The sequence below is a fragment of the Plectropomus leopardus genome, chromosome 19 (assembly GCF_008729295.1).
Source record: "Plectropomus leopardus isolate mb chromosome 19, YSFRI_Pleo_2.0, whole genome shotgun sequence".
NCBI classification, from domain to species: domain Eukaryota; kingdom Metazoa; phylum Chordata; class Actinopteri; order Perciformes; family Serranidae; genus Plectropomus; species Plectropomus leopardus.
The window spans coordinates 21,634,303-21,649,575 of record NC_056481.1 but is presented as its reverse complement, the minus strand read 5'-3'; the positions used below and the strand labels follow the sequence as shown (position 1 = coordinate 21,649,575).

The window sequence follows — 15,273 nt, the reverse complement described above, 5'->3', positions numbered from 1 at the left end:
GGGACTGAGTGAATCCGTATGCTCCACGCAGCTGTACAATAAAATAAGATTTAACCCGTTTCATGTAGTCAAATTTGCAGTGATTAAACAAAAAATTGCAAGCTCATTCAGAATTCATGGAGACTGGCTGAATTTGCTTTAATTGTTGTGACTGCAAAATCCTGGTGAGACTGAATAATACAGAAAAAAGCTCTGAAAATGGGAAAGAAAGAAGATTTGCCTCTTTAAAGTTAACCTTTGTTAAAAAATAGTGGAGGATGATGGTATCTGCATGTCTCGTTTTGTATCCAACAGCTTTTTCATATTAGTCTTACACTTGGATTTGTTTGACAGATGCAGTAACTGATGAGGCATTTCACTGCAAGATTTATTAGTCTGCAGTCCAGGGCGACTGTCACCTCTCAGTACTATGATTCACTCTCTGCTGTAGTGTGGAACTGCAGGCCAAGCAGAGTTAATGTGAAACAGCCCGTCTCAGATTCACCGGCTGGCTGCCTTTCACCCCTGTGGGTTCCCCAAAATTATGACATCATACTACAATGGCTCTCAAGATTGTAAACGGGTGCAAATCTAAATGATGAAGCAAATAAAGTTAGGTTAGGATTTTCCTCTGGCAATGGAGTTGAAAGGTTTTGCTTTGTTTTTATACTGTTACCTGTCATCCATTGAAATGAACAAAACGATTCGAATCACCAAAGTTACTCATTATTTAGACCCTTTAATAATTCATTAACACAATGATTTAAGGCACCTATATGCTGAGTTTATAAACTATTCCCCAATGCAAGTCAGTCTTTGAAATAATGTGAAAGCTTCGATTTTCATTCCAAAACAGTGATCCAAGATCGCAGGGCCCGACTATCCATTGAGGGCCTATTTCAAGCTTTGATTACCATTGACAACTTGTGTCAAAAGTCTGACAGTGTCAAAAGCTTCATCTATCCCTGGTGGTGTGGTGGTTAGAATTTGGCCCTCTTCCCGCCATAGCATGGGTTCAGCTCATGCAAGGAATGCATTTTCTTTATACTACTGCTGCACCTATAATACCCTTACTGCACCAGAAGTTGTATATAACCCATGTAATCAGGAAGGCCGCGATGATGTGACAAATGAGCTGATGGAAAGAAAGAATTACGAAGTATAAAATCCAGGGCAGGCTGGGGGACTGGATGGGTCAAACAACATAGGACTTTCGTCCAGAAGATCGTTGTTTGTTTACCATGTGAAACCAAGTGACCTTAGGTTACTATGTTGTCACCATGTTTCTTCTCCTAAACCTAACCAACTAGTATGTAACTTACCTTTTCTAACCAAACCTGTGTAACTTGCATACCTAAACCTACGTATGTAACTTACGTTAAGTACGTAACGTGACAATGCCCAAGCATGTTTCTTTTCTTAAACCTAAGCTACACAACTTTACTTGCCTAAACCTAACTTACATAACTTTACTTGCCTTAACCTAAACCACGTTGCTTTAATTAACTAAATCTAACCTACATAACTTTACATTGAGTTTATGATTTTGCAATGTCCAACCATGTTTCTTTTCCTAAACCTATGCTTTACAACTTCACTTGTCTAAACCCAACTTACATATCTCTACCTTAAATACGTAACCTGATGTTTCTCAATGATGATTCCGTCCCTAAACCTAAATCCTAAATGTTACTTTACTCTCCTGAACCTAAGCCATGTAACTTTACTTTCTCTAAACCCAACCTACACTACGGTATTTTCCTAAACCCAACCCATGTAACTATACATTAAGTACATACCTTAAGTTACTTTCTGTTTACATCTTAGTATACATATTTACTACTACCTGTTTATAAGCCATTTATCCATCACAGTATAGACTATATTCATGTGTGTCCCTTCCTACAACCTGTTCTCATTACGTACCTTTATGTACCACATTAATTCATATTAATTCATTCGTGTATCTACAACCCTACTATGCTTTAGTATATATTTTATATTGTATAACTTTTTTCCATCATTCCATGTTTTTAGTTTAATAAGATTTTACTTTAGTGACATTTTTTTAAATGCATATTTGTATGAGCAGCGCTTGCAGGAGCGTGACATCCAAGCATTTAAATTACTACTGAAGTAATGACCATATGACAATAAAGAACTTGAACTTGCACCCGAAATGTAGGACCAAATTCTTACAGCACATCTTCTGGGTATGAAAGTATAGCAGATGCAAATTATCGCTTATGTTCAAGTTTATAGAAATGTGTTTTGGTTTTATGTTCACATGATTTGCTAAATGAATCTCCTCCTGTGAGTTAGTGGAAACAATAAGGAGCACTTATAAGTAATGACTGATCACTTTATGTCCTCTAATTTAGGCTCTAAAACAGTCAAAGACATTTCTTTATACACAGTGCCAATAAACTAATCCTGACCCAGTCATTACATTCATCATAAGCAAACAACTACCACATGACTAATTGACTCACCCACCCAAAAACACTTTCTGAAGTGCTTGGTGAATATTCTGTCAAGTCTGTGTTAGACTTTCCTGAATAAAATGAGGGCAAACATTTACAAAAAGGAAAGGGGCTCTTTGAACTTGCAGCTCTGAAGCAAAGACAACAGTCACATAGAGGGGAGGAAAGCCACATCCATTCAAAGCTTAGATAAACACATGAATGCCTCTGCCCCTGCGGTGCCAGCTTTCTTAAACATGTCCAACGAGCTATCACTCATCTCTGCGCAAAAGGCAGCTTTACTCTTGCTTTGGATCAGAAGGCCTAAACAAGTTCATAAAGACGACAAAATATGCAGAAAAACGCTGGAAAGGAAGAAGTCTCTGTGACAAACTGAAGCCATGTGTCCGATCCCAAGTGGGATAAAGCTGCATCCTTCTGGCAACATTTATGCATTCCTTTTAAAACTTTATGTACCCTGTAGAGGTTTACTCAGCATGTAAAAGCATCATCTTCTTATGTCACACAGTTCATATACATCAGTTCCATGTGTTCACACCTCGGAGCTGCCCCTGTTTTGCAGTGTGTTACTATGCCTCTCCCATAGCTGTGGCTGGAGGCATTCTGTTTTCGGGTTGGCCGTCCGTACATTTGTCCCATTCAAGCACAGGAAATTTCTTCAAATTTGGCACAAGCATCCACTTAAACTCAACGATAAACTGATTTGATTTTTATGGTCCTATGTCAAAGGTCAAGGTCACTATGACCTCGTCTTTCTTATACTTGTGAAGACGATATCTTAAAAACACCTTGAGGGAATTTTCTAAATTTGGCACAAACATCCACCTGAACTCAGCGATGAACCAACCACTTTTTGGTGTTCATAGGTCAAGGTCACAGTTACCTTGCCTCTGTCTCATTTTGTAAACATGATATTTCAAGACCACCTTGAGGAAGTTTCTTCAAATTCAGCATAAATGTTTCCTTTGACTCAGTTATGAAGTGATTACATTTTTGTGGTGATAAGTCAAGGTTATTGTCACCTTGCTTTTGTCTCATTCTTGTGAATGTGGTATCTCAAGAACACCTTGAGAGAATTTTTTATAATTTGGCACAAATGTCCACTTGAACTTAACAATTTAGAAATTAAATTTTGGTGGTCATATTTCAAGGTCGCTATTACCTCGCATACGTGTCATTCTAGTGAACACAATACCTCAAGAACACCATAGGGAGTTTCTTCAAATTCAGCACAAACGTCCCTTGGACTCATGAATGAACTAATTTGTTGGTCTAGTTATTATGCAGTCCCATTGAAGTGACTCTGCAGCTCCAAACTTATTTTACTTTCCTGTGCTCATCACACTGTCCCACCAAAGCAGTTTTTAAAGGAAGTGAGAGCTTAACACAAAAATAAAACAGAGAAGTGGTTGATGACAATTCACTGCTGTGTAGCTTATGCCATGTAACACTATTAATGTTTTGCTGTGTGTTTGTCTTTTAATTCATCTGATTCAGCATTGCTTTTATATCAAGTATCATGTTTGTTGCCTTTGGTATGTCAACTTGTAGGACATTAATTATGAATGTGTTATATACATTGACACAACAAGAGACATTGAATATTTATGTAAGAAACTGTGTTGGTGACCAGCAGGAAAGTGTTTCAAAATGTTGTTAAAGTGCTGTGGAGGAATACAGGAAGGAAGGAAATGAGTGAGGGAACAAAAGAAAGGAAATCCTTGCTGTCAAGTTCATGCAACCATAGTGTTGTACGACAGTGCTGGGTCTGTTACTTATGTTCTTTTTTATGACATGGTATAGTTTAGAAATGTGTCATAGACTAGCTTTGATTATCATGGTAGAGTTTGTTTCCATATATGTAATAATTTTACATGAAATTTTGGAGGCAGTCATATCAGTTTGCTTTTATATTAATGGGACTGTCCCTCTTCAAACTACAGATGGAATACTTCAAAATAATAATTGTGAACAAGAACCATCAGCCTGCAATAAAACCTTAATTAATAATTTTAAAAAATGAATTTTTTTTTTACAAAACACAATGTTATTGATTCATAGCTAAAGTAAGTTAATCAGCTCTTAAAACCGCTTTTTCCCATCACAGTTCAAAGTTTACATTTTTAGCTTATTAGCTTGCCAATCCCAACAAATAGAGTAGGCCTAGCCTATCCTTTTTGTTGTATTCCATGTTAGCCAAAAGATCCAACCCAGCTAACTATTACATTTGTTTAGTTTGTTTGCCACAGTGATCAACCCTAGCTGTTGTTTAGTTTTTTTAGCCTGAGTAGCAAAGCTTAGCTAACTAGCATCATGCTGTTTAGTTTGTTAGCTACATTAGCCAACCCTGACAAGATAGCATCTGTTGATAGCTGCAGTAGCACACTAGCAAACAAGCATTTATCGTTTAGTTTAATTTGTTAGCTACAGCTAACAGCTAAAAAGCATTTCTTATTTTGCTTTTAATAAAACTAAAAACTACCATGTGTTCTAAAGTTTGTTAGTCACCAAAGCTAACCATAACTAACTAGCATTTTTGTTGTTAAATTTGGTAGCCACAGTTGTTATAGCCTAAACCATGTTTTATGTTGTCTGCTGGTACACATATGATCAACATGCTAGTTAATGTATGGAGGCTTTATTTTAGGAGTTGACTGTAATCAAATGCTGAATGTTTTTGTTTTTAAGCTAAGATCAAGGTCTTTTCATACTTTTTTTATTTCTTTGCCTTTCTTCGGGTCTCTGTCGCACTCTAAAAGGCTTAGATGTAGGCCTACATGCACATAAACACACAGCAACACTCAAACACACTGCTCACATTTCTAATCATCAAATGTAATCTGAACTGCTGTGTGCAGTACCTCACGCAATTAGGTCAGCACCATTTCCTTCAGTGTGACATGCATATCTCCTGACCTGCATTTCACACTGCTGAGGGAAATGACTCAGGCTTACAGTATTAACTGTTGCCTGCTGTTTCAGGAGAATTGAAAATAAATAAATGAATAAAACAAAAAACCACAGCAAGAAGTGGGCATGTCTGTTCAACAAGGAGGAAGTAAATGGGTTTGGATTTTGTCTGCAGTTTAACGTTACAAAACATATGGCATTTTGTGGCTACGTTTTCCGCAGTCTACAATACCATGGCCACGTCTGCTTCGGCAGACAGAGTGGAATCTAACCTCTAACCCAACGCGATTTTCTCCTTTCTGTGGGATGATTATATTTATTGCCATGATTCAAGTGTGTTTACATGCACATGATATTCCCTTCTTGATGTAACTGACCTGATTTTAGGTTAGTGTGTGCAGACTTACATATAATAACCAGGTTTGAATAACGTCTGCGACCAAAACTCTGATTTAGAGAAACATGGTTAGCATTCCCAATTAATCAAGTACTGCTTTTACTTTTGGAATTTGCAATTTAAGCAAACTTGAGAGCCATGCAGAGTATATTGGATTTTTTTTAGCTTACCTAACATAACAAAATCACACAAAGTGGGCTGACCTGGTTTTATGCAGCTGGGAGTCTCTACTGAACAATCTTAAACACGAACTTTGTAAACATGACCACTCAGCTGGTGTTAATTATTTTAGAATTTACATCTGTGTTGACTTTCAAAACTGTTTATATATATATATTATATTGAGGAAATAATTGGGCTAATAGTAAAAAGTACAAAATTAAATAGAGAAGCCAATTATAGGAAATGTCAAGAGTGTAAAATGGGGGCAGAAAGAGGTAGTCACCTGCATATCTACATACACCAATGAGGAAACAAACAAACCAAAATAAGGGCTCCTTAAGAAACCTTCAGGGCCAAATCAATATCAATCATATCAATATTGCGTAAATATGATTTCCATATGTAATCAATTTATTCCACCATTTCAAATATTCTCACTTCTCAATTTTCGGATTCTATAGGTCATTCTTTCCGTTTCTGTAATGCTGTTCACATTTATCTTCCACTTGTTAGCTTAAGGTGCATTAGGTTTTAACAAGTCCCTTGTTATCTGCCTCATTGCTGCAAATCTAAGTATCCTGTACAGATATCTGTATATTTCTAGTGTGAATTCAGATGGTGATATACCTAAAAAATAAATGTTGGTTCAAATGCCTGTTTAATATGGAAAATTGTCATGATAAGAATAACTGTACAACTCCTGATTTCAAGGTATGCTGCCATGATACTGTGATTTGTACAAAGAGAGCACCGCCTACTGGCTGGTAGGAGGTACTTTGTGTTATTCCTATGAAGTACAAGTGCATCATATGACATGCATGAGGCTAAATTTAAATGGCTGAGTAATGTCTGAGGTGACTAGTGTAAGTGATACATTAAACTCACTGCTGACAGTCTTTCTGTGTGTGTGTGTGTGTGTGTGTGTGTGTGTGTGTGTGTGATAGAGAGAGAGAGAGAGAGAGAGAGAGAGATTCATGCAGCCATGTGAATGCTGTATCATATTAAAGCTTGGTAAAGGGGTCAGACTGAAAACTATTTACAAACACAGCAGAGTTAAGCAGGTCAGTATACTGTGAACTCATATTTAGGGCCGGAGCACCAACCATTGCGAAGACAATACTGTAACTTAAGGAATTATTATTATTCTTTCAGATAAACTGCATTTTTTAGGACCTAAAGCTGCTCAAAAAATTTGCAAAACTCTGCACACATATCAGAACTGGTCAAGATTTTGATATTTTATGGGTCTTGAGGTCTGCTATGGCAAAATGACCCAATAATGCCTCCCCAACAGCTTTCAGAGTAAAAGCCCCCACCTTTAAATTTGATGCAGATGACCAAAATTTGTTGTCCAGACTTTTAAAAAAAGTCTCCTATACCCTAAACCCAATAGGAACCCAATAGGAGCAGTTTAGTGCAGTTTTGGCCATTTACAAACACTGCACTTTAACTCCTACTCTAGCCCAATCAAATCTGGTCTATGTAATTTGAAAAGTTGTAAAAATTTTGAGTTTAATAGAGTGATAGAATCGTGTTATGCAGGATATCAGGACACCAAAAAACCCACTGCATACTTTTGCTTTCATCAGTCTTTTGGATTATGTTGGAATTTTATGCACAAAATCCAAATCCTACTTTTAGACACCTAGCAACTCCTTGCCTTAGCTTTCTGCAATGATACCTGCAGACACTGGTAAATACAGGACATGCAATCAGTGAGCAAAATCAACACCATCATGTGATTTTTATTTAAAACAGAGTAATCCTAGGAAAATTCACTGTAATCTTTTAAAATGTCTTCCAAATACAGACACCCAAAAGTGTCCTGCTGTAGCTGCTCACAGTCTTACAGTCAATGGAGAGCAAACAGCAGTTGCCAGGAAACTAAAGAAAACAAACCCAGTGCCCAGCCAAGAAAGTCTAACAGACAGAATCATGTCAGCTCTTTTCTCGACTAACTAGAGCAATTTGACGAGTTTATATTTATCTCTCTCTGGGTGCATAGAGAGGTCATGTGATGCTCAAATTGCAGAACATGTTTTGAGTCCTTTTTGTCTTTTTTCTTGTGACAGGTGAGCTGGATCTGAGAAGACTGACTCACACATGCTGGTAAGAAATCAAAGAATTTCTGGATCATTAAATAATTTAAAAGAAATTTGTTGAAAACACCCGAACATTGACTTTAACTCTTATTATGAAGCACTTCCTCATGTCTTTTTATTTAGTTCTGATGCAGCGGGAATCACATTGTCATTCAGTGCAAGTCAGTCCAGTGGAATAGTGCTTAACTTTATTCTCTGCATGAGAATAAAGCTCATGCAGAGTGTTAGTTAATTTGTTTTGTCATGGAACAATGGGTGCTGATGTTTTGGATATTTAAGAAGAAAGGTAAAACTCAACTTTGTCTACTGTTTCAGCTGCTGGACTCTGTTGAGTAACATAATCTTACAGACCGGTTCCACTGTCAACTCCTCTGTCACAGTGCATCACTGAATACTGTTAACTACAGAGCCGTCTCTGTCCTGTGTCTCCCTGCAGCAGGATGGCCAAAGGAAAGAAAAGCAAGCAGGCTAATAAGAGTAAAACCATCACTTTGAAAGAGGCTCAGAACTGCGTGGAGTTGACGCTGGATGGAAAACGACGCCTGGATCTCAGTTTCAAAGAGGTCGCCGTGGTGCCAAAGTGCATCCAGAAGTTGTGTGAGGTGGATGAACTGGACCTAAGCAGGAACCTGATCACAAAGGTCCCGGACTTTATTGAGAATTTCATCAGCATCCAGGTTTTGGATCTGCACAGCAACTATGTGAGTATGACTGAAAACTGAGCAAAAAAGGTCTTGAGTGGCATTGTAGGAAATGTAGTTTTCAATTGTTATGAAGGTTTACTATTTACTATTAATAGTCAGTCATCATATATCTTTTTACATTTTCATGTTAGTGTTTGAGTGCCACCATGTGTTTTATGCAGTTCTGGATTGAACACCTGTCTTTTCCCACTCTGTGTCCTGTGTATGTTAGTTTGCGGACATATATTCTTATAAAAATACGTGCCATATGAGCACAAGATAAACGGAAATGATAAACATTTTAAAACTAGATTGTAACTCATGATCCCTGTATGATATAGGGTCTCAAAATGATCTAGCAATTCTGGGTTCATTTTAAAGCCCCCTGCGCTTTCGGTTTATATTTAGGTTTTTGTGGTTTAATAAACAAATATATAGCAATTTATCAAGTAAACGCAAACGCAACATGATCATCCTGGAGCCTTCGAGCCACCTGAGGGTCTGATGCCCAGTTTACCCAGTTGGTAACGGACTTTAGGAAAAAAAAAGAGAAAATATTTAACTGTCATCATCATCATAATTATTATTATTATTATAGTTTTCTGGCCATTTTCCCTTTTTATTTTTTACTATTAGTAATAAACTATCCAATAATTTCTCTCTCTCTTTAAAAATTTCACATAATTTTCTCGTCATCTTCTAATGTTTTACACTTTGTGGAACATCTCTTGGCCATTGCCTTTTAAGCCATGTTTAAAAACAAATAACACAAGAGCATGAAACAAAAAAGAGAAAAAATAAAAGTATTTCATCAACTACAGGACATGCTTGCAATTTAAAGTTGTAATTTGTAATTCATTGCATGTCTTACTGTGAATAAAGTACTTGATTTTCTTGCAGCTGGAGCAGCTCCCCGTGACTATCGGCCGTCTCCAGAGCCTGCTGGTTTTGAACCTGTGTAACAACCGGCTGAGGAGCCTCCCCAGCGAGCTCGGCCTGCTGAAGAAACTCCACACACTGCAGCTGGGTCTCAACATGCTGGAAGCTCTTCCCTCCTCCATCGCCGCTCTGAAGGAGCTCCACCACATCGGCCTCTCTGACAACAGATTCACCCGCGTCCCCGGCTGCCTCTCGAGGCTCAGCAAGCTGGAGCGGGTCAACCTGGACAGGAACCCCATCCTCAGTGAGGAGGCAGCAGGCCACGAGTTGCTCATGATCCCAGAGAGGCTTTACCTGGTCAAAGAGAGCTTCCTGTGTGAGGGCTGCCTGAAAAAGTGCCAGACTGAGAGGAGGAAGCTGGAGGAAGGAGCCAAAAGTACTGGGTCTACCCGACCTGATGAGTCAGGCTGACAAGGAGATGTAGGGCAAGAAACACTTAATCATAAAAGACATGTAGGATATTTTAAATTATTATTTCATTTCACCTCACTTTAAATACTAAATGTTACCAAATAAGGACGTGGTTTTGAGCTGTTCTACAGCATCTGCTGACATCCACCACATGAACATGATGGATTTGCAGTGTTATTAATTGATTTTTTTTTTTTAGCTGGTATCCAGTGTTTGAGTGAAAGACACTTGGTAGATATGGATGCTTTTGTTTTTGACTCAAGTTTTGTAGTTAGAAAAATGAGAAAATTGTCTTGATTTCTTTCAAAAACATGAAAAGTGGACGACAGGCAACTTAACAAAAAATGGCCCAATAATTATGAAGAAATTAGTACAAAGTTGCAAGATTGTTACCTCAAAATAAGCACAAAAATTTAAAGTAAAAAAAACCACAAACAAAAGACAAAAATACAAGAAAATGACCCCTTCTTTGATTTTAAATATATATGTTCCCATATTATTGAAATAACATGGGAAGAAAATTACCTGAAAATTAGAGGAAAAAACAATGGAAATGCACAAAAAAAGAAAAAGCAAAAGCAACAAATATATTTAATATATAGTTATGATTATGAGAATTAGAGTTTAGAGACATTTTTTTCTGAGATTTCTGAGAAATCAAACTCATTTGCTCAGGGTTCAAAGGTTTGAATATTTGTGAAAGTCACTTAACGCAACATAAAAAACGTGATGTTGACCAAGATGTCAAAGGGTTAAACCTTGAGATATTTTCTTTTATCCCAACGCGGATCTGTACTCCAAAAATTTGTCCTGGACCTGTTTGGGGAGCTCCCTGGTCTCTGTGGTGTCATTCGCTTAATGGTGAACCTTGCTTTGAGATGATGCAGACTCTAAGCTCAACACCTCATCAGACATTTCAGCTTTGTTATATTTGTCTGTGTTTTTCGATACCATGGCCCCTTCTGCTGAAGCACGACTTTTCTACGATATGGTGGCACTGACATCTTCACAGAGACATGGTTAACACCTGACATCCCGGATCAAGCTGTTGCACAGGATAGTCTGACCTTGTGGGGGTCATTTGGACACAAGACTCTGATGTAAATTCAGAAAATGCACTGCAGGAATTGAACGATGCCATCAGCAGCAACATCACCAAGCAACCGGATGGAATCTTCATAGCAGCTGCTGATTTGAATCAAATCAACCTTCAACTCCAGCAGTGTAGCAGGATCAAGAATAATTGTATTTGCCTTCTACCTTCATCTGATCGATTTCTACACACCAGAGAAATAAGAGGTAAGTTACTTAAACTTAAACACTTCACACTTGATTTAAAAACTTTTTGCAAACTTCATGTCTTAAAATTTTCGAGTGGACTGTGTAAAGCCTGGATTTGCCAATATCTCAGTCACTCCCTGTGCATTATGTACTTATACTGATGCTAATCAGCAACAGAGCATAAAACACCCTGAAGATCAAGTAGAACCAGTCAGCAAATGTCAAGAGTTATATTTTCTATCAAATTATTTTGGTGGTTCAAGTATTATATAGTGTACTGTATGTTAACCCTGAGGGTTAAAACACAACATTTCAAAAACACATTTCACAAAATATATTTAACAAATCTCAACATTTCAGAGCTAACCTGTTTTGGTTTGAATCTCACCAAATGTTTCAGTGTTTTTTGTTTTGCTGCTTTGTTTTATGAAATGTAGTGTTTTGTGAAATGTTGAATTGTTTTCTAAATGTGTTTTGTGAAATGTTGCCATGTTTTGTAAATCTTGTTGTGTTGTCTGAAGTGTTGTGTTTTCTGATTTTTTTTTTTGTAAAATGTTGTTTTTTGAATCTCAGAGCCTTCTTAGTAATGTGCTTTGTAGCTTTGTTTATCTTTGTGTTGTTTTTTTAGATAAAATAACTTGAAATGAAGGCTCACTGATTGGGAGAAGGAAGACAGATGAATATGTGCTGACAATTGTATTTCAGCTGCCATTTATTCTCATGTTTTTATCACAAAATACACACCATAAGTCGTTAAGAGTGTGTTAATGTGTGTCACTGACAGTTTTCTGTCTTTTTATCTTTCTCCAGTCATGCTGAGGAGAAGCATTCGCCTGCAGGAAGCAGGTTACTATACGGATGAGGGAGCCCCGACTGTGTCCTACAGAGAGATCTTGTACAGGTAAATAGTGTTTACGTGCACATGTTGTGCTTTTATTTGTATAAATGGGGTTAGCACTTTATAAATCTCCACATGAATCAGACTTTTCTAACATCTGTTGTGTCTTTTAGGATTTTCTGGAGGAGGAAAGCTCATGGCCATGGTCACCAACATGGAAACATGGCTGCTTACGATGAGCCAATGGCTGACCATGACGAGCTGATGAGCCCCCACGCCGCCGCAGTCCTCACTCACCAGCACAACACCAGGACGGACACGAGGACAGGAACTTTTGGGATTATCAGCCATCTCTTGCTCCTGTTTCTTCTGGGTGTTGGTATGTGACTTAAGACTTTCTGCTTCTTGTATGCAAGTAAAATCTGGTAAAGTTGTTTTTATTTTAGTTTTTGAGGTTCATGGTCAATAAGCATATTTTTAACTTTCAGGAATCACACACTACATACAAATGCACGCTCAGCTGAGAACGGTCCAGCAAGAGGTGGAGTTCCTTAGACACCACGTGCACACTTTTGTTCCTCTGGCAGACGCAATGCCAAACTTTGCGTTAGAATCACAAGGTAAGTCATCTTCAGCCATCTCATCATGACTGATAACATGAGCTTTATTGTGTCTTTGAATGTTGATTTCTAACTTTATGTGTTTCATTGATTTGTTTGCATGCAGGCGCCAGAGTCGTACATTCTTTATCATCAGACACATATTGGCCTCAAGGGACTGGAATGTTTTGGAGTAGAGTGTTCTCCTGGTGGCATTCATGCAAAACCCGGAGAAGAGTGATCCAGGTACGAAATACACATCTGCGACTTCTGTACTTTAATATGAAAAACATGGAGAAAGAGTTGTTTTCTATCAACTGTGGAGACTAAAATGTTACTTTTTCTCCCCTCAGGGACAATCATCATTACATCCGGGACGATGCTGGGCCTTTTCCGGCGACCAAGGGCATCTTTTCATCTCCCTGTCCCACCCTGTCTCCATCAGTCATGTGACACTCGGCCACATCTCCAAAAGCCAGTCCCCGAATGGTAACATCGCCAGTGCACCCAGGGTGTTTTCTGTCTACGTAAGTTCTTATGCCATTGTCCTTGATATGTCCTTCATACTTGTCATAGTTATTCACAAAGTGCACAAGAAGGTTTAGTTCATCTCTGTCTCTTTTATTCTCCAGGGGATGAGGTCCGAGGAGGAGGAAGGCACCTTGTTGAGGATACTGATGTACGATGAAGACGGGGCGGCGTTTCAGACGTTCAAACTTCCTGTAAATATGATAAAAGTTCGACAGTATAGCTCTCATTGCCTTAACTTTAACTGTTCACTGTTCTGAGAATAAAACCTACTGATTTCATATTAATGGTTAAACTGCAGTAGTGAAACTAACTGATATGACGAATAGAAGTTGAGCTGCGATTAAAACTAGATGAAAAACATGCAGATACAATGTCCACACATATGCCAGGTGTCGTTATCTCTGATGTCCTGTCCTTTCATTTTTGTCTCTTGTACAACGCCTAACTCTCTATTCGTTCCCCTGTCTTGTCTCTTACCAGAATGCGGACAAAGGAATCTTTAAATACGTGAAGCTACAGATTATAGATAACTGGGGCAACAGGGACTACACCTGCCTCTACAGCTTCAGGGTCCACGGCAAGTACAAGGTAAGTCAATTTCAAAACAACTGAATTTGGCTAAATTTGTGTAATAAAGTTTGTAGTCTACAGTGGTCGACAGGAGCAACCGCACTGCAGCTTCAGAAAAAAAGTACAAATTGACAAAACACAAGGAAACTAAGAAAACATTTTTATCAATTTGAAGAAACATCCACAGCATTTGGAGAATCTGCTGCAAATATCACTGCACAACACATTTACCCTTTGAAACCTGGATCGACAGCAGTTTTATTGTGCTGCATTCAGATGCCTTTTACAAGCTGTTTAACTGTTTGAAACCTGAGCAAATTGTTTTTTATTTCTTTCAGAAATAAAGAAAGACTGGCTTGACTACAGTAAAAAAAAAACCAAAAAAAAACACATACATTTTAGTTCATTTTCCAACAGCACCACGATATCCGGCTCCAGTCATGTAATTTACAAACAGCGTCCAAAACAAGTGCATGCGGATATGTGCATCACCACACTTCCGTTTGGGTCTGTTTTGTTTTCTTAATGTGTTGTGTATTAGGCTTTGCAGCGCTTTCTTCGTGTGTTGTGTTGTGGTATTTGCAGTGTGTTCTCAAAATGCTGCACGTGTCTTCAAATTGATGAAGGTGTTTTCTTAATCCACTTGTATTTTATCTATATGCATGTGTTTTCTTAAGCTGCAGTGTATTTTCCCCTGTTGGCCAACAAAGAAGTCACTAAAATGTTGGCAAACATATATAAATTTGTTTTTTAAAATCAGTAAATTAACAGGTTTTCCTTAAAATCAAAGTTCTTTCTATTATGTCACCCATTTTTTTATATGAATTGAGATGGACGAAATATGAACACTTTATTAGTGACCACAGCTTCATAAACATGCATTATTTATTTATTTATTTTTTCCATATATAAATTTATTTATTAAAAGGCAAAAGACAAAACATTAACAGAACACGGGTGGGTACAGACTCTGTTATTTTATTGATATGTGCAGCTGGAAGACAAATATTGTCGTCTTGCGGGCCTGTTTGCTCAGACTTGGTAAGAGAACATCTGAATCTCTTGTGGTACCTTTCAGATGTTAACTGAGAGAGTCGGAGGCCAACTGTCTGACTACGGAGGCGAAAAACAGAGATGCGGTTGCATCATCTGCCTGATGTTGAGAAAATAAAGGGAATTTTGGTGCCCCGATTACATTACCTGTAGAAAAATCTGCCACTGTTGTATATCGACAAACTGCCTTTTGGCTTTTTCCTACACCAACACTTATTAATCCAGCAGTCAAGTCAATGTGTACAGTCACATTAACTTGACTGTAATTTGCAGCCATTCCAAACTAATACAACAGCCTGAATTAATGTTAGTACAAAGTATCACACATAAAGTTA

General features: G+C 37.9%; 2 protein-coding genes across 2 annotated transcripts; both read left to right on the top strand.

The window, feature by feature from the left end:
• Positions 1–8,473: 8,473 nt before the first annotated feature.
• Positions 8,474–10,134, top strand: lrrc18b (leucine rich repeat containing 18b). Its single transcript, XM_042507271.1, has 2 exons — positions 8,474–8,734; positions 9,617–10,134. The coding sequence occupies exons 1-2, from the start codon at positions 8,474–8,476 to the stop codon at positions 10,064–10,066; spliced, it is 711 nt and encodes a 236-aa protein (XP_042363205.1). The 3' UTR covers positions 10,067–10,134.
• Positions 10,135–11,220: 1,086 nt separating this feature from the next.
• On the top strand, positions 11,221–15,056 carry LOC121959108 (SUN domain-containing protein 3-like). The gene is made up of 9 exons (XM_042508290.1): positions 11,221–11,365; positions 12,158–12,248; positions 12,359–12,564; positions 12,674–12,805; positions 12,912–13,030; positions 13,138–13,311; positions 13,417–13,506; positions 13,796–13,903; positions 14,964–15,056. Exons 2-9 carry the CDS (start codon positions 12,160–12,162, stop codon positions 15,054–15,056), a joined length of 1,011 nt encoding a protein of 336 aa, XP_042364224.1. The 5' UTR covers positions 11,221–11,365; positions 12,158–12,159.
• Positions 15,057–15,273: the final 217 nt, after the last annotated feature.